The sequence below is a fragment of the Stegostoma tigrinum genome, chromosome 49 (genome assembly GCF_030684315.1).
Source record: "Stegostoma tigrinum isolate sSteTig4 chromosome 49, sSteTig4.hap1, whole genome shotgun sequence".
Taxonomy (NCBI): domain Eukaryota; kingdom Metazoa; phylum Chordata; class Chondrichthyes; order Orectolobiformes; family Stegostomatidae; genus Stegostoma; species Stegostoma tigrinum.
The window spans coordinates 1,789,457-1,812,379 of record NC_081402.1 but is presented as its reverse complement, the minus strand read 5'-3'; the positions used below and the strand labels follow the sequence as shown (position 1 = coordinate 1,812,379).

At 43.4% G+C, this 22,923-nt stretch overlaps 1 protein-coding gene and 1 long non-coding RNA gene across 2 annotated transcripts; one reads left to right on the top strand and one right to left on the bottom strand.

Moving 5' to 3' along the window:
* Positions 1 to 1,699: 1,699 nt before the first annotated feature.
* On the top strand, positions 1,700 to 18,073 carry LOC132207492 (uncharacterized). Its single transcript, XR_009443499.1, has 3 exons — positions 1,700 to 3,221; positions 7,757 to 9,613; positions 15,773 to 18,073. It is a non-coding gene; the product is annotated as an uncharacterized LOC132207492 (long non-coding RNA).
* Positions 15,626 to 19,270, bottom strand: LOC132207491 (tubulin alpha-3 chain-like). Its single transcript, XM_059643183.1, has 4 exons — positions 19,048 to 19,270; positions 18,807 to 18,955; positions 16,538 to 17,218; positions 15,626 to 16,039 (listed from the first exon to the last, which is right to left on the bottom strand). Exons 1-4 carry the CDS (start codon positions 19,166 to 19,168, stop codon positions 15,740 to 15,742), a joined length of 1,251 nt encoding a protein of 416 aa, XP_059499166.1. The 5' UTR covers positions 19,169 to 19,270; the 3' UTR covers positions 15,626 to 15,739.
* Between the last annotated feature and the right edge of the window lie 3,653 nt (positions 19,271 to 22,923).

The window sequence follows — 22,923 nt, the reverse complement described above, 5'->3', positions numbered from 1 at the left end:
AACGTGCTACTGAGATCTAGAGTTTTTTTCTGTTGAAAATTTCAAGAAACTTCTATTTGGATTTTTTTAGACCTTTCTGTTGAGATTTCACCGTGCCTTCTGCTGATGTTTTCCAAAACCTACTGCTGTGATGTTCCAAAACCTATTACGGAGGTTTTCCAGAAAATTTTATTGAGATTCAAGATCTTTCAATTAAAAATCTCTAGAAACTTCTATTTGCATTTTCAGACCCTTCTCCCGTGATTTCTTGGACACTTTAACTGTGATTTTCAAGACATTTTTCTATTGAAAATTTAAAGAAGGTTCTATTGGCATTTTATATACCTTTCTATTGAGATTTCCCACAGCCGTCTGCTGAGGTTTTCCAGAACCTACTGCTGAGATGTAAGATGTTTTTTCCAGTGAAAATTTCAAGAAACTTCTATTTGCATTTTCTAGACCTTTCTGTTGAGATTTTCCAGAACCTTTCATGAAGAATTTCCAGAACATTGTCACGATTTTTCAAATCCTACTGCTGCGATTTTAGATTTTGTTCATTGAAAAATTCAAAAAACTTCTTTTTGCATTTCCTTGAACCTTCTGTTGAGATTTTCATGATTTTTCCATTGAAAATTTCCAGGTTTTGTTGAGATTTCCCAGGGTCTTCTGCTGACACTTCCCCAAGCCTTCTGTTGAGATCTTCCAGAACATTTTTGTTGAGAGATTTTCGAGTTTTTTTTTCAATGAAAATATCAAAAACTGTCTGGTGAGATTTTCCAGAAACTTCTATTGATGATTTTAATGATTTTCCATTGGGATTCACAAGGATCGTCCGTTTGGATTTTCTTTAATTTTTCGTTGAAAATTTCCAGAACGTTTTGTTGGGATTTTCAACCTCCCAGCACACGCGATCTCCTTTTAACTCTTGTCCTCATCATCACCTGTTCCATCAACCATTACAGCCTGTTCAACCTCTCCATGTCCATAAATGGCGGTTAAAACCCTCGCTCCCGTCTCGTTACCGAAAAACAATCCCCCGCCCACTTCCTCCTGACAGGCAGCCGTTGTGGCCAATTGACACAGAGATCGCTGAGAGCCCGCCTCCCACGGCGTTGATTGACATCACAGGCCACCGATCGCAGAAGGGCTCGCTTCAGCCCCGCCCACGCCCACCTGACTGGCATGCAGCTCCTCCGGTTGAAACAGGGTTAGCGGACATCCCGCCTCCTCACGTGTGCTGCCCTGTCGTAGGGCCACTCACAAACACGGAGACTTTGGGCCAACCGGGCCAACCCACCAATCCATTGGAGGCAGTGAGGAGATGGACGGCTGCTAGAGCCAATTAGACGTGGAAAACGCGCTTAAGTGGCCTGTCGTGCGTGCGCACTCGGCAGAGGGAGTGAAGTGTTGGAGTGGGAGCGGAGTGAGTAGGCGTGTGAAGGAAATGGGGAAGAGAGAGAGAGAAAAAAATAAATAAATAAATACGGAGGAATGAGGTGTTGGGGTGGGAGGAGGGAGTGTGAAGGCATAAGCAGTAATGAGGTTTGATTTGGGAGGGAGTGAGGAGGATTAGGTGTGGGGAGAGGGAGGTTACATGTACAAGGACAGGAGGGGAATAAAGTGAAGGCAGGGAGTGAGGAGGAGGGGGTAATGTGGAGAGAATAATTCTGTTTGTAAGGTGAGAAGGGGAGGGGGGAAGGAAGAGCATGTTGCAGCTAGGGTAGGGAGTGGAGGAGAGGAGCAGAGCAGGTCATGACAAGGGTGTGAGAGACATCATCTTCACTTCATGTCCACTCTGTCCAGGCCTCTCATCTTGAACTAGCACTCTCAAGTCTCATTGCACTAAAGATGCCCAAGTCTCTTTGCACTTAAGATTTCAAAGTCTCTCACTGTTCAGAAAATAGTCCACATTTTTCCTACTAAACTGTCTAACCTCACGCTTTGCCAAATTGTATCCCATCTGCCACTTTTTGACTTGGCTAGAATGTCCAAGACCTTCTGCAGACTCTCTGCTTTTTCAACAGTACTTGTTCCTTGATGTTTGCCATCTGCAAACATACCAACAAAAGAGTGGCCTCTGGACTCTAGCCAATGACCAAGGTCCCTTGGAAATAACTCCAGTCATCAAGTCACCCTTTATTTACACATGGAGAGTCCCCAACACTGATCCAGCTCTGGCAGTCCTTTTAAGTTTGTCAGCCAGGGGTCCTTGATTTGTGCTCTTAACCTGGTCTAATTGGGAAACTCATTCTATGAGGTTCACCTGGCTGACCTTGTTACAATCAGGGGTGTTGTATTAGCCACTTACTAGGCCTCTGGGACTCTTCCTGACTCCAGTGATTTCTGAAAGATCACCACCAATACTTCTACTGTCTCCACAGCTATATCCTTCAGAACTCTGGGGAGTATGCCATCAGTTCCGGATGATTTATCTGCCTCAGACTTTCCAGTTTCCCCAGCATCATCTCCTCAGTGATTGCCACTGAGCTCACCTTTGCCCCCTGACTGTCTGGAGAGAGGGATAATGTATGTGAGAATGTGAATAAGAGGAGAGAGAGAGTGAATGTGAGGAGGGGTGAGAGAGGATGGATGAGTGGAGGAGAGGGAAAGTAAGGGAAGAACGGGAGTGAGTAGAGTGTGACAATGGGAGTCAAAAGAGAGGGTCATAGAGCCGTACAGCTTGGAAACAGACCCTTCAGTCCAACCAGTTATGCTAAAGGAGATGTTTTGAGGAGAAAAAGGGAGTTTTGAGCAGAGTGAGGAAACTTGAGTATGGATGTGAGGAGAAGTTGGGAGCAGTTGTGAGGAGAGAGGGAGTGTGGGTGTGAGGAGATATGGGCAGGGGTGTGAGGAGAGGGGTTACGAAGAGAGTGAGTGAGAGGGTGTGACGATGGGGTGTGAGGTGAGGCTGAGGGAGTGTAAGGACAGGGGTGGGAATGTGAGAAGAGAGAGTAGGGAGGGGGACGGAGAGAGGAAGAGTGATGTAAAGACGGTGGGGGAGGTTGTCTGGTCTATGGTCAATAGTCAAAGGGAAATTGAGTAACAAATACATAGAGACCTCAGAAATATGGAAGAATAATGTTGTAATAGTAGGTAATTATTTTCCGAACATTGACTAGGGCTCTCATTGTGTTAAAAGTTTGGTTGGTGAATTTGTTAAATGTGTTCAAGGAAATTTTCTTTATCAATATGTCAACGTTCCTACTAGAGAAGCAGCAAAACTTGACCTCGTGGATAATAAGGTAGGACAAGTGACTGAAATGATAGTAGGGGAACAACTTGGGTCTGGCGATCATAATTCTATCAGTTTATACTAGTATGGCAAAAGATGAGCTTTTAAGATAAAGTTAAAGTTTTGAATTGGATTAAGGCAAATTTTAGTGACATTAGACAAGAACTTTCAAAAGTTGGTTGGAATAGACTGTTCGCATGTAAAAGGACATCTGATAAGTGGGAGGCTTTCAAAAGTGTGAAAGCAAGTTCAGAGTCATTATGTTCCCATTAGAGTGGAAGGTAAGTCTAGTAGGATTAGGGAACAATGGATGAATTAAAATATTGAGACTCTAATCAAGAATTTAAAAATGTATGTTAGATGTAGACAACTGCATGTAAATAAATCTCTTGAAGAGTTTAAAGTGTGTAAGGGCATTTTAAGAGGGAGATCAGGAAGGCAAAGAGAGTGTGTGAGATAGCCTTGGCAAATAAGGCTAATGATAGTTGAAAGAAATTCTACAAGTACAAGTTAAGAATGAGAGAGAGTAAGGTCCCTTAAAGATCAAAGAGGTTGTCTTTATATTGAACCTCAAAAGATGGGAGAGATACTAAACGAATATTATGTATCAGGTTTTACTGTGGAGAAAAAAATGGCAGCTAGAGAACTTGGAAACATGTTTTGAAGACAGTTCCCATTACAGTAGAGGGAGTGCTGGAGGTGTTAGAAAATATAAAGGTGGATAAATCTCTGGACCCAATCTAGTGTACCTCAGGATGTTGTAGAAAGTTAAGGAAGACAGGTAGGGTCCTCTTGCAGAAATATTTGTATCAACTATAATTATAGGTGAGGTGCCAGATGACTAGAATGTCATAGTAACAGCCCTTTGGGCCAACTTGTCCATGCTGCCCAGTTTTCACAATTAAGCTAGTCCCGTTTGCCTGCATTTGGTCCATATTTCTCCACACCTATGTAGTTCCATGTACCTGCCCAAATACCACTTAAATGACAACATTGTACTTGCCTCCACGTACCTCTGGCAGCCCATTCTAGACATTCGCTACCCTCTATGTGAACAAATTGCCTGTCTAACCCCTTTGGTATCTCTTTCCCCCTCACTTAAACCTCTAGTTTTAGACTCCCCTACCATGGGGAAAAGTTGCTGGCCATCCACCTTATCTATGCCTCTCATGATTTTCTAGATCTCTATAAGGTCACCCCCCCACCAAGTCTCTTACGTTACAGGGAAGTGTCCCAGCCTATCCAACCTGTCCTTTTAACTCAAATGTTCCAGTCCAAGTAGCATGCCAGTAAATCTTTTCTGCACTCTTTCTAGTTTAATCAGATTCTTCCTATAGTAGAGCAGCCAGAACTGCACGTAATACTCTAAATGTGCCCCTATCAACATCTTGTAGAGATGTAATAAGACATCTCAACTCCTATATTCAGTGCTGTGATCCATGAAAGCAAGCATGCTGAAAGCCGCCTTCACCACCCTGTCTACCTGTGACTCCACGTTCAAGGAGCTATGAACCTATACTTCTAGACATCTTCTTTTATTTACCTTAATTTGTTTTAAGATCTCCAGCATCACCTCTTACAGAGTCATTGCCATTGAGTATTGCAGCACAGAAACAGGCCCTTCAATCCCACCATTCCATGCCAAACATAATCCGAAACTAAATTAATCCCACTTGCCTGCTTCTGGCCCATAACCGTCCAAATTTGTGTACTTGTCTAAATGTCTTTTAAACATCATAATTGTGCCCACATCCGTCACTTCCTCAGGAAACTTATTCTGCATGTGATCACCCTATTTTTTTCTTAAAAAAAACAAATTGCCCTTATGTCTTTTTTAAATCTCTCTTTGTTCACCATAAAAATGTGCCTCCTAGTCCTGAATTCTCCCATCCCAGGGAAAAGACACCTGCAATTAACTCTATCTATACTCCTTATTATAAACTTCTAAAAGGACACCTCAGTCTCCTACACTCCAGTGAAAAAAGTCCCAGCCTATCCAGCCTGTCCTTAAAAAAACTCAAACCTTCAGTACCTGGCAACATTTTTCTATTCCCCCAGCACTCCAACACCACCCCTCCCCCACTATTGCATAAATGCTGCCTCCACCACACCACTTCAGCTCTGAAGTCATCTAGGTTCAAAGTGTTAGCTTGTTTTCTGTCTATGTATGGTTCCTGACCCACTGTGATCTCTGCTAACAAAGTGTGGAGCTGGATGAACAGAGCAGGCCAAGCAGCATCTTAGGAGCACAAAAAAGCTGACATTTCGGACCGTGACCCTTCATCAGAAAAAAACTGTGATCTCTAGCACTTTTTATTCTCAACGTCTTGGTAAATCTCTCCTGAACCCCCTCCAGCTTAATAATTTCCTTCCTATAACTGGGAGGCCAGAACTGGACACAGTACTGCAGGAGAGACCTCACCAATGCCCTGAATTACCTTAACATGACAAACCAATTCCTGTACTCAAAGGACTGAACAATGAAGGCAGGCGTGCTAAATGCCTTTTTTAACTACCTTGTCTGTCTGTTAGGCAAATGTTAAGAACTTATGTACCTGAACCCCCTAGGTCACACTGTTCTACAACACTACCCAAGGCCTTACCATTAATTGTATAAGCCCTACCCTTTGTTATTGTTGTACTAAAATGCAATACCTCACATTTATCCAAACTGGACTGCATCTGCCATTTTTCAGCCTATTCACCCATTTGATCAAGATCCCTTTGTAAACATTGAAAACTTTCTTCGCTGTCTATTATGCCACCGATTTTGGATCATCCACAAATTTACTAACCATGCCGTCTATATTCTCATCCAAATAATTTGTGTAAATGACAAACGAAAGAGGACCCAGAACCGATCCCTGTGGAACGTAGCTGGTGAAAAGCCTCCAGTCTGAAAAATAAACCCACACCACACTGTGTCCTGCCAACAAGCCAATTTTGTGGCCAGTTGGCAAGCTCATCCTGAATCCTGTGACCTAACTTTACTAATTAGTCCACCATGCTGTAATGTGGACTCTCTTCAAGACAGCACGATTTATTTTGCCAAGTTCCTGAGATGCCTTTCTTGATGGCAAATACTGATGAGAAATATCCATTTAGGATCTCACCCATCTGCACATAGACAAGCTTATTGATCTTTGAGGCCCTATTCTCTCTCCACTTACAATTCTGCCCTTCATGTACTTGCATAGTCTGTTTAGATTCTCCGTTCCCTTATCTGCCGAGACAATCTTGTGTCCTCTTTTAGCCCTCCTGATTTCTCACTTTAGTGTACTCAGACACCCTCTGTACTCAAAGAATTCACGATCCCAGCTGCCTATGCATTTTCTACTTTTTCTTGAGACCAGGGCTTTGATACCTCTCGTTATCCAGGGTCCCTACTCCTGCCAGTGTCAGTGTTGGGACCACAGCTTTTCACTTTATACATGAATCATCTTGGTGAAGGAATGTAGGCATTCTGGCTTTGTTTGCAGACAATACAAAGATGGGTGAGGAACAAGTAGTGTTGAGGTGCTGGGGAGGCTGCAGAAGGATTTGGACTGGTTAGGAGAATGGGCAAAGAAGTGGCAGATGGAGCACAACATGGGAAAATGTGAGGTCATGCATGTTGGTAAGAAGATTAAAAGCATGGACTATTTTCTAAATGGGGAGAAAATTCAGAAGTCTGAAGTGCAAAGAGACTTGGGAGTTCTAGTCCAGGATTCTCTCAAGGTAAACTTGCAGGTTGAGTTCATAGTCAGGAAGGCAAACGCAATGTTGGTATTTATTTTGAGAGGACTTGAATATAAAATCAGGGATATATTACTGAGGCTTTACAAGGCTCTGGTCAGTACACATTTGGAGTATTGTGTGCATTTGTGGGCCCCATATCGCAGCTTGGATGTACTGGCCCTGGAGCAGGTTCAGAGGAGGTTCACGAGAATGGCCCCAGGAATGGAAAACTTAACATATGAGGAATGTTTGAGGACTCTAGGACTCATTGGAGTGTAGAAGGATGGAGGGACATCTAATACTGAATAACCTGGACAGAGTGGATGTTGGGAGGATGCTTCCATTGGTAGGACAAACTAGGACCTGAGCGAACAGCCTTAGAGTAAAGGGAAGACCTTTTAGAACGGAGATAAGGAGAAACATCTTCAGTCAAAGAGTGGTGAATCTATGGAACTCACTGCCACAGAAGGCTGTGGAGCCCAGGTCATTAAGTACATTTAAGACTGAGATAGATAGGTTCTTGATTATCAAGGGGATCAAGGGTTACGGGAAGAAAGCGGGAGAATGGGGTTGAGGAATCAGCCATGATTGAATGGCGGAGCAGACTCGATAGGCCGAAGGAGCTAATTTTTGCTCCTATGTCTTATGGTCTTATGACCTTAACTGATCACTTTGCAGACTGTGTGACTGCTCCACTTGAACTGTCTGCTGTTCCTTCAGGGCCAAGATGTGCCTGGCATAAAAGCAGAAAGCAATGGAGAAACTCAGCAGGTCTGGCAGTATCTGAGGAGAGAGATACAGAGTTAATGTTTTATATCTGTCTTTCAGAGCAACACCTGGAACTTAGCCTCCACCATTTGGCTGACTAATTTGTATTGTGCATCTGCCCATGAACTAGGAGTCCTTTATCTCAGTGTGACCTATCTTCACTCCCTGCAGGCAACACTTGCAACCTTTCTAGGAAATTGTAACTTAAATCAGATCTGTATTTCGGTAGTGATGCTCCAAAAACTGATAACTGACTTCAGAAAGAAAGGAGGAGAACATGCCCCCATCTACATCAATGGAACTGAGGTTGAGAGGGTGGAGAGCATCAAGTTCCTTGAAGAGACGGTAACTGGCAACCTATCCTGGACTTCCCACGTAGATACGATAGTCGAGAAGGCACAGCAACGCCTCTTCTGCCTCAGGCGACTCAGGAAATTTGGCAAGTCCAGAGGCACTGTCACGAACTTGTACAGATGTACAACTAAAAATATACTGTCCGTTTGCATGATGGCAACTGCTCTGCCCAGGACCGTGAAAAACTACAGAAAGTGGTGTGCACGGCTCAAACCATAATGGAAACCAAACCTTCCTTCCATGGACTCCATTTACATGACTCGCTGCTGCAGAAAGGTTGCCTACATCAGCAAAGACTGATCGCACCCTGGTAATGATCTCCTACAACCTTTTCCATCAGGCAAAAGATACAGAAGCCTGAACACATGCACCAGCAGGTTCAGGAACAGCTTCTTCCTGGCCATTATTAGACTGAAGCATGGACTGTCTAGGGAGTCGGTTGAGGTTAGTGGGCCCACTCCCATCTCCTATTTTGGAAAGAGGAACAGGAATACAGAGTACTGGGCTAATGGTAGTGTTCTTGGTGGTGTGGATGAGCAGAGTGATTTCGGTGTCCATGTGCAAAGATCCTTGAAAATTGCCACCCAGGTTGATAGCGCTGTTAAGAAGGCTTACAGTGTGTTAGGTTTTATTGGTAGAGAGATTGAGTTTCAGAGCCATGAGGTCATGTCAAAGCTGTACAAAACTCTGGTGCAGCCACACTTGAAGTATCGCATACAGTTCTGGTCGCTGCATTAAAGGAAGGATGTGGAAGCATTGGAAAGGGTGCAGAGGAGATTTACCAGGATGTTGCCTGGTCTGGAGGGAGCGTATTGTGAGGAAAGGCTGAGGGACTTGAGGCTGTTTTCGTTAGAGAGCAGAAGGTTAAGGGGTGACTTAATAGTGACGTACAAGATGATCAGAAGATTAGATAGGGTGGACGGTGAGACCCTTTTTCCTCAGATGGTGATGGCTAGCACGAGAGGATATAGCTTTAAATTGCGTGGTGATAGATCTAGGACAGAAGTCAGAGGTAGGTTCTTTACTCAGTAGTAAGGGCGTGGAATGCCCTGCCTTGCAACAGGAGTAGACTCGCCAACTTTAAGGACATTTAAGTGGTCATTGGATAAACATGTGGATGATAATGGAATAGTGTAGGTTAGATGGGCTTCAGATTGGTTTCACAGGTCGGCGCAACATCGCCGGCTGAAGGGTCTGTACTGCGCTGTAGTGTTCTATTTTATGTTCTACCTACTAACCTCATCCCGCCCCCTTGACCTGTCCGTCCTCCCTGGACTGACCTATCTCCTCCCTTACTCCTCACCTACACTCACCTTTACTGGCTCCATCCCCGCCTCTTTGACCTGTCTGTCTGCCCTCCACCTGTCTTCTCCACTATCTATCTTCTATCTGCTTCCCCTTCTCTCCCTATTTATTTCAGAACCCCCTTTCCCTCCCTCATTTCTGAAGAAGGGTCTAGTTTTTCACTGATTGATGGTACTTCAGTACATGTGACAATCAAAAGTTAACGTTTCCGTAAACACGATCCTGAAGCTGACAGGAATGGATCTTCCTTTATGCAAGGTATGAATCCAATCATTGGAGCCATTACGCCAATTCTCATCAACTTAGTTTTACTAAGGCTTCTTAATACTGTGATGAAATGCTACCGTGATAACATGGCAGTTACTCTGAGTCCTACCTTGGGATTCAGCTCATTTGTCTATCTGTAAGACCAAGGGATACGATTTACATGGTCCTGGCAGAATGGAAACTGATCATTAGTGATTGTGTGCTACTGAATGGTGCTTTTAATGGTATATTCTATCGCTTGCTCATGGTTAAACAGGAGATGGCAGCTGAATACCTGATATCTTATGTACAAGATATCAAATATTTCTTTAAACAAGAGAGGAGTTGAAACGATGTTGGAAAGAGGGAAAGGACAGAGTCAATTTGATTAGTGCTAAGAAGTAAAATATGGGTGTTTCTCCTGTAACATGATAGAACATAGAACAGTACAGCACAGTACAGGCCCTTTGGCCCACGACATTGTGCCGAATTTTTACCCTAATTCTAAGGCCTAGCTAACCTCCACCCCTTTCTTATACTAACATCCATATGCCTATCTAATAGCCGCATAAATACCCCTAATGAGGCCAACTCCACTACCCTCTCCAGCAATGCACTCCACGCCTTTACCGCTCTCTGAGTAAAGAACCTATCTCTGACGCCTCCCCGATATCTACCTTCACTCACTTTAAAACTATGTCCCCCCATAATAGCTACCTGCACCCGAGGAAAAGGTCTCTGGCTGTCCACTCTATCTGTACCTCTGATCATTTTGCACATGATAGTTGCATTATTGTGTGAACTTGTGCATTAAAAGGAAATTGCTGTAGAAAATCACAATACTGTGCAGCAGAAAGTGTGCATTATCCAAATAGCATCTACTATTCATTGAACGCATTACAGCCAATTCGCACTAATGAAACATGTTACAGTAGAAATAACTGTAGGCGTGATTGTACAACTGAGGACATTCTATGGCCTCCAAATAATGAGAGACTGAGAAAAATATCGAGGAGCAAATATTAAGGGAAATCACAGAGATGTACAAGAACTATAGAGTGGCAATTTTCAAGAGCTTCAGTTACCCAAATATTGATTGGAATAATATTGGAATTGTATCAGATTGGAATAATGTCATGGTGGGGAGCACTTGGGGGGAAAAAAGTGCTCATGATACAATCAGAAAGAAGTTAATAATGGAGAAATGTGTGGTATAGTTATAAAGTGTGATATAATGCCTGGACAGGAAAGGGAAACTTCTAGCGAGATGAGATGGGATCCAGGCTGGGTAAATTGAAACCAAAGACTGAAGTAAAATCTGTAGTAGATCAATAGGCGTGGTGCTACATATATACTCTACCAAGAATGCAAACGAGAGGACCCCAAAAGAGGGCTGGTACATGAGAGAGATAGATATTACAATGAAATAAAGAATGAATTATGCACAATGAATTCTTCAAGTGTGAACTAGGTCAAGTACAATATTGAGAGGGGAGATGAGTGGTAAATAAGCCTGGCAAGGAGAGAATATGAGAATGGAGGGGCAGTCACTAGAGGAAAAAAAATGAAAATCCTTCACTAGTGTGTAAATAGCACTAAGAGGTTGAGTAGGTTCTCTGAGGGACAAAGAGGTTGACAAATGCTTATAGATTCAGATTAAAGCTAGAATTTATGAAATAGGTGAGCCAGTGTCAAGTTAGCTGAAGGAGTTGTGGTCATTTGTTACTTTTCAGACTGGATGGTGGTAAGTGGTAATATACCCTAAGGATCAATTGCCACATATAGGTGTGTAGGATATTGGTACATAGAATTTCAAATTTGTCAATGTTACCAAGAGTGGAGAGATAGAAAACAGTGAGAAAAGTACTCATCTACCACCACATGTGTAAATGGACAAATGGAATGGGCAGACTGTTGCAGCTGGAAGTCAATAATGAGAATAGTTTGTGGACAGCGTGGATGCCCGGTGGTTAGCACTGCTGCCTCACAGCTTTAGGGACCCCGAATCGTTTCGAGCCTTGGGCTGCTGTGTAGAATTTTCATATTCTCCCTTTGTCCGCGCACATTTCTGCCGGATGTTCCAGTTTCCTCCCACAGTCCAAAGATTTGCAAATTAGGTGGATTGGCCATGCTAAATTGTCCTGTAAAGTCCAGGGATGTGTAGGCTAGGTGGATTAGCTGTGGTTAATGCGGAGTTAAGGCGATAAGGTGGTTCTGGGTGGGATGATGTTTGGATGGTCAGTGCAGAATTGGTGGGCACTGTAGGCATTCTGTGATTCTAAGCAGAAATGTGAGTTGCTGCATTTTGGCAGAAGAAGTGGTGACATATATGTGATAGCATGTCCTAAAGAATGTGTAAAGAAAAAGGGATCTGGGGATGCATATGCATCAATCATGTAGCCTCAACCGCATCCAAATTTACAGCCTTTAAAGGCAGCCCATTGCTTTAATTCTGTTTTGCCTGCCAATCTTTGATTCCATATTTCCTGGAACTTTTTCATCCCAATGAAATTGTTCCTCCTGCAATTGATTCTCTCTCCGAATCACCCTTTGTCCTTTTTTCCATAACAGACCTAATCCCACATTATAATTTCATGCAAATTTCCCTAAATTCCTTTCAAATTTGTTCCTGTTTGTCTATTCCATTAGTTGGTGGCCTGTAGGATGTGCCCTGTGCTGTAAAGGGGCTTCTATTGTTCCTTAACTCTAACCAAACAATTTCTGTCTTTGACTCATCTGTGATGTCCTTATTCTCTTGCAGTGTAAAATTCTTCATAACCAATACAATTATCCATACTTCTTTCAGTCCTCCCCTTATCTTTCTTACATATTTTGTCCAAGATATTTTGTACCCAGAACTAACCTTTATGAGACAGCACTCTGTTAGTGATGTGAAATTGTACTCCCATTTGATTTTCTGTGCCTGCAGCTGCATTTGTTCTATTAGGATATGCAGGGTAGATTGATCCCAGTAGGATATTAGGCCAGCACAACATCCTGTACTGTGCTGTACTGTTCTATGTTGTAATCTTAACTTATACTTGCATTTCTTCTTATTCTGACCCTAACTCATACCTTACTAATTCTTACACACTTCCTTTTTGTATATATACGCAGCAGGCCATCAAGTTTGCGCTGACCTAACTACACTAATCCTGCTAACACTTGGAATTTTATGCACCTTGACCAGGTCCCCCTCAACCTCTGCTCTAAAGAAAACCTAAGTTTACCCTCTCTTCACAGTTGAAATGGTCCATCATAGGTGAATCCCTTCTGCAAATCCTCCAGTGTAATCATATCCTTCCTCTAGGAGATGACCAGTGCTGCACTCAGTACTCCAGTACACGCATGCTATTGCTTGCTCTTTTCCTTTTTCATGCAACATTCTTTTGCAATTTTACACTCTTTTCCCAATAGAATTAGCAAACTGCACCACATGAAGATTTGCCCAGTTGAAGCGCATTCCATCCAAACTACCCAGGAATCCAAAGCCCATCCATTTGAACCCCATACCATCGCTCCACCAATGTTTTAATATACTCTGTATTCCTGTTTAAGAGAGATTACTAACTTTGTGGTCTTGCATGCTATTCGTCTTCCTAGTTCCTGAAAATCTGCCTGAAAACCTTCACTGTTACTGATGAGGACCTCAGATGCTGACAGTTGATTCTTCCTCCCTCAGAGTGCTGTGCATTTGCTCCCTGGCATCAATGACCCTGAAACCATGAAGGCAGCATGCCACTCTAAACTCATGTTTGGGTCACAGAAAGATCCATCTGTTCTCTAAGTATATACTGCTCCTTCATATAGCTCTTAAAAGCTTTATTTTCATGATTTGAGCAATGCTGCTAAGGTCAGCATTCATTGCCCACCCCTGTGCATCCAGTGTGCTATGCGAACGCTTCCTAACTATCAAATGAATTGAAGGGAGGCATCTATGAAGTTGTTCATCGGAGGATATCTCTGGATGGATCAAGTTGTTAGACTGATAGAAGTTGGTTTCAGATCATTCAGCTTTATTCTTTCCACTGATGAACTAGGTTACCTAATTTTACTGAGGATATGGATGATCCTCCTCCTTTAGCTTGTCGTTTAATTGTCCACACTATTCACACCTGGATATGTTAGTACCTCACAACCTTACTATATTGCATGCTGCTTCTGTTGTTTAGCACACATATAAGCCAATGCTAAAGCACTGCTGATGCTGCATCTCATCTTTGGGTGGAAATTTCTGCCACATTTTTTAAAATCAAGTTGATTACTTTATTCAATGATGATAATGCATGTACGGATATACCAGGACATTAGATTACACATTACAGTTAATTACAAAATAAAAACCAATAGTACTGTGGATGCTGTAAATCAGGAACGAACACAAAATTGCTGGAAAAACTCAGTGGGTCTGGTAACATCTGTGAAGGAAAATAGAGTTAAGGAAAATAGAGTTAACATTTTGGGTCCAGTGACCCTTCCTCAGAAGGTGACAATGGTGAACTAGATGGCTTTTTACCACCATCAGCAGTGGTTACATCGTTGCCATAAAGCCACCTCTCTCTTTACAATTTTACTGAATTCAAATTTTAGCATCTGCCACAATGGGATTCAAGCTCACATCCGCAAAACATCGTCCTGGTTTCAGGAGTCCAGTGATATTAAGACTTGATTTATCGTCTGGCTAGGGATGTTTGGAAGATCATGGCACCATCTCCCCACCTAACCCCAACCCCGTTTTGTCTACCAACCTGAGATGCAAGCTCTGTGGACCAGACAGCTTCTCCAGTATAATCGTAGCCAGCCTTTTCACTACACCGTATCAATTTCCACTCCAACACAAATTCTGCCACTCTTCTTCTATCTATATTTACAGTAAACACATACCAAGTATTCAAAGTATTGTAGACTACTCTCTTGGATATAAAAATTGACTTCTTCTTTTACAATAGGTCCTACTTACCACTTATTACCTGTTTACTAGATACTGGCAGAAGATTTTCAGGTGTTCTTTACAATGAACATTTCATTTAATGTCTTTCCACCACATTTTCCCCCCATAACCCTGTATATTCTTCCTTTGCAGAGACCAGTCTAATTTCCTTTGCAGTTGGACCTAACTTTTGCCAATGATTTCATATCTGCACTTATTTCTCAATCCATCCACTAATGGGAACAGATCTCCTCCCCCCAACCCCACTGCCTATGTCCCTTGTGACTTTGAATCCATCCAAAAGAAACTCTCCTCTCAGCCTTCTCTTCTCCAAGGAAAGGAGCCCTAGTTTTTCCTAGCCTATCTCTGTATGTGAAGTTCTCCATCCCTTCCTGGGGTATAGTGACTAGCACTGGAATGTAATACCCCAGCTGAGGCTGAATGAACTCAGCGACAGAAATTAGTGGAGAAGCTCAGCTGGCAGCATTTGTGGAAAGAAAAAAAAACAGTTTCAACATTTCAAGTCCATTGACCCTTCAGTTCTGAAGGAGGGTCACTGGACTTGAAACATTAACACTTTTCCTCACTACAGCTGAGGAGTTCCTCCAGCAATTTGCTTTTTATTTGTTTCAGAAATCAAGCATCTTCAGTTGTTTTATTTAATTTCATGCAAGTTCAAAAAACTCTTTGCCCATATTAATAAAGCCCAGGATACTGTCTACTTGCTTAAGACGATGGCTGATGTGATTGGCGATCAACTTTTCTTTCCTGCCTGGCTAGCAACTTTCAATTGCTCTTCTGCTTTAATAGTGAATACAAAAGATTCCACAGCACTTCAAGAACAGAAGGGTATTTCCACAGCATCCTGGTGAAAATTAATCCCTTGAATCCAGATCACAAAACAAAAATAACCAAGGATCTGACGATTATCAATTTATTGTTTCAGATTGTTTGATGAGTGTGTTGCTGTTTCTGCAAAAGTGGCTACAACCTGAAACCTGTGTGTTATGAAAGGTGTCATCCAAATGATGTTTCCCATCCTCTGTTGTCTTGTAAACAAACTACATTGCAAAACGATTTCCAAATCCATGTGTTTTCTTTATTATAATCTATAATGTGCATGCAAAATTAAGTTAAGCTTGAGAACCCCACCTTTATAACATCAGGAAATTTAGTTAAATCTTGTTATCATTCTAAATTAATAAATCTTATTCTTCCTCCTCCTCTGCCTTTCTGTCCAGATAGGATGAGTCAACCCCCACTTCTTCATAATCCTTCTCAAGCGAGGCTAAGTCCTCCCTTGCGTCTTGGAACTCTCCTTCCTCCAGGCCTTCTCCCACGTACCAGTGAACAAAGGCCCGCTTGGCGTACATCTTATCAAATTTGATATTGAGCCGGGTCCACGCAAAAGCAATGGCGGTGGTGTTGCTCAGCATGCAGAGGGCCCGCTGCACCTTTGCCAGGTCGCCCCCTGGTACCACTGTTGGGGGCTGGTAATTGATGCCAACCTGTGGAGAAGGACATTTGTCAGATGTCATTTGCTTTGGACTTGGAAATCAAAAGGTTTGGCTCATTAATGGCTCAGTTGTCAGAGATAGCCATGAGCACACTTGTATCTTTATTTCAAAACGTTCATGCAATGGTTCTCCATTCCTCTCAATTGGAAATGTCAGCATCTTTTTGGAAGAAGATGAGACTTAGGAACAGGAGGATTCCATTTGGCTCCTCTAGCAATCTCACCAATCAATAGAATCAACTGGATCGGATTGTAATTCCAATTTCTTATTCAATGATCCAGCCTCCCTGCACTCTAGGGGATATTGCTCCAAAGGTTCATGACCCTCCTCAAAATTGAACAGGAGACCCTTTTCTTCATTCTCTAATTCTATGCACGAATTGATGAACATGATTTGACCTGGAATGGACAGCATAGTGTTCACCTCTTGTCAAATTCACTCATTCTAGGCACCCCCAGGTCCCCAATTTCACACAAGCCCTACACTAACCTTGAACCCAGTTGGGCACCAATCAACAAATTGGATTGAGCGTTTGCCCTTGATTGTGGCGATGGCAGCGTTGACGTCCTTGGGCACCACATCTCCTCGGTACAGCATGCAGCATGCCATGTACTTGCCCTGGCGGGGGTCACATTTCACCATCTGGTTGGCTGGTTCAAAGCAGGAGTTGGTGATCTCTGCCACTGACAGTTGCTCATGGTAAGCCTTCTCAGCAGAAATAAGAGGGGCGAAGGTTGCCAAAGGGAAGTGAATGCGAGGATAGGGGACCAAGTTGGTCTGGAACTCTGTCAGGTCCACATTGAGGGCACCGTCAAACCGGAGTGACGCCGTGATGGACGACACCACCTGTGCAATGAGACGGTTGAGGTTGGTGTAGGTTGGTCGCTCAATGTCAAGGTTTCGTCGACAAACATCATAAATGGCTTCATTGTCCACCATGAAGGCACAGTCAGAGTGCTCGAGGGTGCAGTGGGTGACAAGCACTGAGTTGTATGGCTCAACCACCGCGGTGGAGATCTGGGGGGCAGGGTAGACGGAGAACTCCAGCTTGGATTTCTTGCCGTAGTCAACAGAGAGTCTCTCCATCAGGAGGGAAGTGAAACCTGAACCGGTGCCACCCCCGAAACTGTGGAAGATGAGGAATCCCTGCAGCCCTGTGCACAGATCAGCCTGTGGAGAAGCGCAAACATATTTAGCATAACGTGAATATGTTTAAAAATATAAATACTACAGCCTTAAGAACAAAGTTAGGCTTGAGAATTTCTGAATTAATTAACTCATCTTCTGATTCCCCAAAGTCTGTTCACTATTTACAAGTCAGGAGTATGATGGAATAAACTCCAACTGCCTGGTGCAGCTCCAAAAACTCAAGTTGTTCCACACCATCCAGGACAATGCAATTTATTTGACTGGCTCCACATACCCAAACATTCACTCTTTCCACCAAGCAGTGTGCAACACGTACAAGGTGCACTGCAGTAAGTCAGTGTTTCTTCAACAGACCCTTTCTAACATGTGACCTCTCCCGTCTCGAAGGAGAAGTATAGGAGATGTCACATTGCTCCTTCAAGCCACTTACCATTCTGAGTTGGAAATATATTGCTCCTGTGTCACTGAGTCTAAATTCTTGATTACCCTGTGTAATAGCACCACCGGACCACCACAGTTCAAGACGACAACTTATGACAGCTTCTCAAGGATAATTAGGGATGGGAAACAAGTGATGGAGAAGCAATTAACATATATGTTTCATGAATTAGTCAAAATGGGCATGGAGAGTAAACATGTGGAGAACCTTGCGAAATTGTGTGGAAACAGGTATCCAGCAACAGGTCTGAGGCCTTCAGAACATTAATTCTTTTTCAGGATGTGGGTATCATTTGCAAGGCTGCTGTTTGTTGGCCATCTTGAATTACCCTTGAACTTAATGTTTCACTGGGGCCATTTCAGGGTACATTTGTAGTCAACCACATTGGAATAGATCGTAAGTCACACAGGATAGACAGGTGACGATGGCATCTTTTTTCACGGCTTTCTCTAAAAGATCATTCATGGGCAGGTTTGCTTTTTGCCACAATCAATGATCATTTCATGATTACATCTAAAATAATAAAGCTAGTCTCTGATGACCAAGAAACTAAGACCCTGCAAGGTGTGCTGGTGACACTTCAATGAGTTAATGCTGGTGAGTGTTAATTTGATTCCCAAAGGCACTTTGACAGTCACCGAAGATAGATATGTAATGAAAGAGAGAGGTAGGGTGCAAGTTGGGTGTGTGGGGGTGGGGGTGAGGGAATGGTGCTAGGTAGATGAGTGGGAACAGTTTTAAGCACTAAGTGGCTGGGTCATGCTTGAGTGGGGGCTATTGGTACCAGGTGTCAGGATGACCAGACCATGTGGTCAGGTGATGTGATCAGGTAAGGTTTGGGTGAGGAGGCAGTTGTGAAGTGTTTAGTTGAACAGCCATCTGGGTGCCAGCATAGATTTTAAAATTCTAACACTTCCTGGGTGAATGAGCAAAGGTGAGCCCAAACTCTCAGTAACTTCAAGGAGTGAACACGGAGGGTTCCAGGCACAGGTGAGTTACCAAAGTTTTTATCCACTCTGACAAATCCATGGTCCCGATGCACAACTTTGGACTAGGCTATGCAAAAGAACTATCTGGCTATTGGAAAGTCTGCAACAAAACAGAGGATGAATGATGCGCTGCAAATAATTTCACTGGGCAATTCCAACTCACTTAACCAACAGAACCTACCACCTTCCGGACACGATCCAAGACCAGATCCACAATCTCCTTTCCCACGGAGCAGTGACCCCGGGCGTAGTTGTTTGCTGCATCCTCCTTGCCAGTGATGAGCTGTTCAGGATGAAACAGCTGTCGGTAGGTGCCAGTGCGGATCTCATCTGGGATCAGAGAACAGATGTTATAACATGAAGACAGCAATATTTCAGTGAGAACACTAAGTGTGCAAGCCTTCCCCAATCCCTCCTCTTACCGATCACAGTAGGCTCTAGATCAAGAAACACAGCTCGGGGAACGTGTTTCCCTGCCCCAGTCTCACTGAAGAAGGTGTTGAAGGAGTCATCTCCACCTCCGATGGTCTTGTCACTGGGCATTTGCCCATCTGGCTGGATGCCATGCTCCAGGCAATACAGCTCCCAGCAGGCATTGCCAATCTGCACTCCAGCCTGGCCAACATGGACAGAAATACACTCACGCTAAAGAGTCAGAGAAGATCATTATTCCCACAGGAAGAAGTCAAGTGTTTTGCACTGTCATTTCATAACAAAGATTGCACACAGCAAAACAATCCACAACTGCAATAAGTTCTGGCACCCATCCATTCCCCAAAGATCTTCCATTTAACTGTATTCTATGCCCCTGGAGAATCCCCTCTGAACTGGGCAATTCCAGATGTCCCTGATCATCATAGCCAGGTGGATCTCCTAGTTCTTTTCTAGTGGGATAAGTAAATGCTGTGACAATCATCTGTGATTGCTTCCTGTAGATGATCCCCTCCCCTAGACTTAGAGCCCCCTACACTTGTCAATCAGAGCTGAATCAGAACCCATCCATCAGGACCCCAATCACTCCAGTCTCCCATTAATCTAACACCATCGATCACCCTTATCAATCAGAACGATAATCGGAACGAAACGAATCAGTCACGTCCATCCATCCGACTGACAGCCCATCGCTCTGAGACCACACCCCCTTGACCGCTGGTGACCTCTCTGTTTCATTGGAACACGAGCGCTCTCCTCATTCTATCACGTGTCCTTACCATAATGCCTTTCTATTGCCGCGGCTCCACTCGATCTGCTGCGCATCTTTTGACGCCCGTGCCATTTATACCGCGTGGCCTTTGGCAAGTTCGAGCTTTGATTGGCCGCTGAGAACAATGGGCTTTTGTTGCTTGGACACACGTCAACAAAGGAGCGACACTACACAGCGCTGATTGGCTGCTTTGTGGAAGAGGCGGGGCCGAGTCGTCACAATTGATCAGAGATAATGGGAACTGCAGGTGTTGGAGAATTCCAAGATAACAAAATGTGAGTCTGTTTGAAGGGTCTAGGCCCGAAACGTCAGCTTTTGTGCTCCTGAGATGCTGCTTGGCCTGCTGTGTTCATCCAGCCTCACATTTTGTTATCTCGTCACAATTGATGTTGGGAGGGGCCCAAAGCTGAAAGGAAGGCCGGGCTTGCCTTGCAGTTCCTCTGGCAAAGAGACAGGCATCAGGGGCTCATCAGTCAGAGCCTCATTAGTCAGATTCCTCCGCTCAGTCACAGAGTGGAGCTAGAGGAACACTTTCTGAAAAAGGGTCTCCCACCCAAAGCATCAACTCTCCTCCTCCTCTGATGTTGCCTGGCCTGCTGTGTTGCCTCCAGCTCCACTCTGTGCTGTCTCATCTGAGGCAGCCCCTTCTGGACCAGAAGCACATCTACCACAGGCAGTCCATCAGAAGAGCACCCTTGTACACTTGTTCTTGCGACCTAAGCCCTCGTCAAAGGGCTAGCATTTGGAAAAAAAAACTATAACACCAATCTCCAGCTATCCACTATCACCATCAAATGTCCCCACTGTGTTCCAAACCCTATGAAGACCAGTGCCTGACTAAAGGAGAAAGTCATGAAGTTTAAATCAGAGATAATGGGAACTGCAGATGCTGGAGAGTTCCAAGATAACAAAATGTGAGGCTGGATGAACACAGCAGGCCAAGCAGCATCTCAGGAGCACAAAAGCTGACGTTTCGGGCCTAGACCCTTCATCAGAGAGCTTAAATCAGGGTTTCTGTGCATGCATGACAAATAGCATTTGTGTGCTACAGGTATAGATTGATATGTGACTATATTATGGCGACAACAGAGACTTGGCTCAAAGAATGGGTATTAAATATTCTTGAGAACAACCTGTTTAGGAAGGATAAGGAAAGGAGGATGGGTGGTGGTACTGGCTGCGGAAAACATTTCACTGTCAGAGAAAGAGACAAAAACAGAAATTGCTGGAAAAGCTTGGCAAGTCTGGCACCATCTGTGAAGAGAAATCAGAGTTAACATTTTGGGTCCAGTAACCCTTCCGCAAAACTCAAAGGAAAGATTTAGAGAAAAAGGATGTCACAATGGGAACAAGGACATAATATATTCGGCTGGTGCAAATGAACAAAACAAAAGGCAAACTTACATTACTGACATACTTACTGAGTGTAGTCTTTAGACCACGAGCTAGTGCAATGGATGTAGAGGAAGATGCTTGCAAGAAATTCATACATGAGTGCAAAAGCTATAGGGCAGTTACAATGGGTGCCTTTGATTATCTAAATGTATGCTGGACTAGTTGTAGTGTCATGGGCAGTGATGGGAAAATGTTCATCAGGGATGTTGAAAACTTTCTGCAGCAGTATAAAAACATAAACATTAGCAGCAGGAATAGACCAATTCACCCTCAAGCCTGCTCCAGTATTTAATATGACCATGGCTGATCCTCTATTTTAATGACATTTCAGCTTTCTCTCCATACCCCATGATGTCTTTAATACCTGAAACAACCCTTTTTAGAATATATTCGATGACTTGGCTTCTACAGCCTTCTGCGATTGAGAATTCCACAGGTTCTGTACCCTTTAATTTAATATTTCCTCCTCTCAGCCCTATATAGTTTACCCTGAGACTGTGACCCTTGGTTCTAGACTTACCAATCAAGCAAAGTTTCCTTTCTGCACCTGTTCTGTCCAACCATGTTAGAATTTTATACATTGCAATCATATCCCCTGACGTCCTTTTAATGTCTAGTGAATATAGGCCCTGGACTAGTACTCCAGAACTCCAAATTAATCTTCCAATTTGAACCCCAAACATAGCAATAAAAATAAGATAACACGGTGTTAAGCTGGATGGACACAGCCGGCCAAGCAGCATCAGAGGAGCAGGAAAGTTTGACTGAGGAAGGATCTTGACCCAAAATGTCAAACTTTCCTGCTCCTCTGATGCTGCTTGGCCTGCCGTGTTCATTCAGCTCTACACAGTGTTATTTCAGATTCTCCAGCATCGGCAGTTCCTACTGTCTCTACAGCAATAAAAATTTCTGGAATTTAGAAGAAGCTATCCCAATAGTGACTGTATAAACACTATTAATTGTTGTAAAAACCAATCTGGTTTCAGATCCATAGCAATGTGGTTGACTGTTACCATCCCCTCCAGGCAATCGGGGATGGGCAATAAATGCTGACCCAGCCAGAGATGCCTACATCCCATGAATAAAATCAAATCAACCTCTTCCCATAGGACAATTTTGCCATCTCTGATAGCAGCTCTGATAGTAAACTCTGCTGCACTCCCTTTGAAGCAAGTATATCCTGCCTTAAGTAGGGAAGCCAAAACTGCCAATAATCCTCCAGCGGTAGTCTCATCAAGGGTCTGTATAACTGCAATAAGACATCTCTTCATCTGAACTCAAATCCAGTTCAAGAAGAAAAGAGGTAATGCTAGACCTGGCTCTTGGCAATAAGATGGACAAAAGTAGGTCAAGGAGTAGCAAGTGGGAGAACATTTGAGAAACAGTGATCATTGTCTCATAAGGTTTAGTGTATCAATAGAAAAGGACAATTAATAGAACAATGAATAATTAGCTGAGAGAGAGCCAACTTCAATGAAGCAAGAAAAGATCTAGGTTGAGTGAATTGGAATCAAAGGTTGACAAGAACAATTATAGGCAAATAACATGCTTCCTTCAAAGAAGAATGGCTCAGGTACAATCAGAGCATATTCCCTTAAAAGGAAAGGGTAAAGCATACAAATCCATAGTTCCAAGGATGGTAGAAGAAGTACAAGTTTTGACTTTAAAGATGTGCCAAAGATAGGTGTCAGATTGAGAA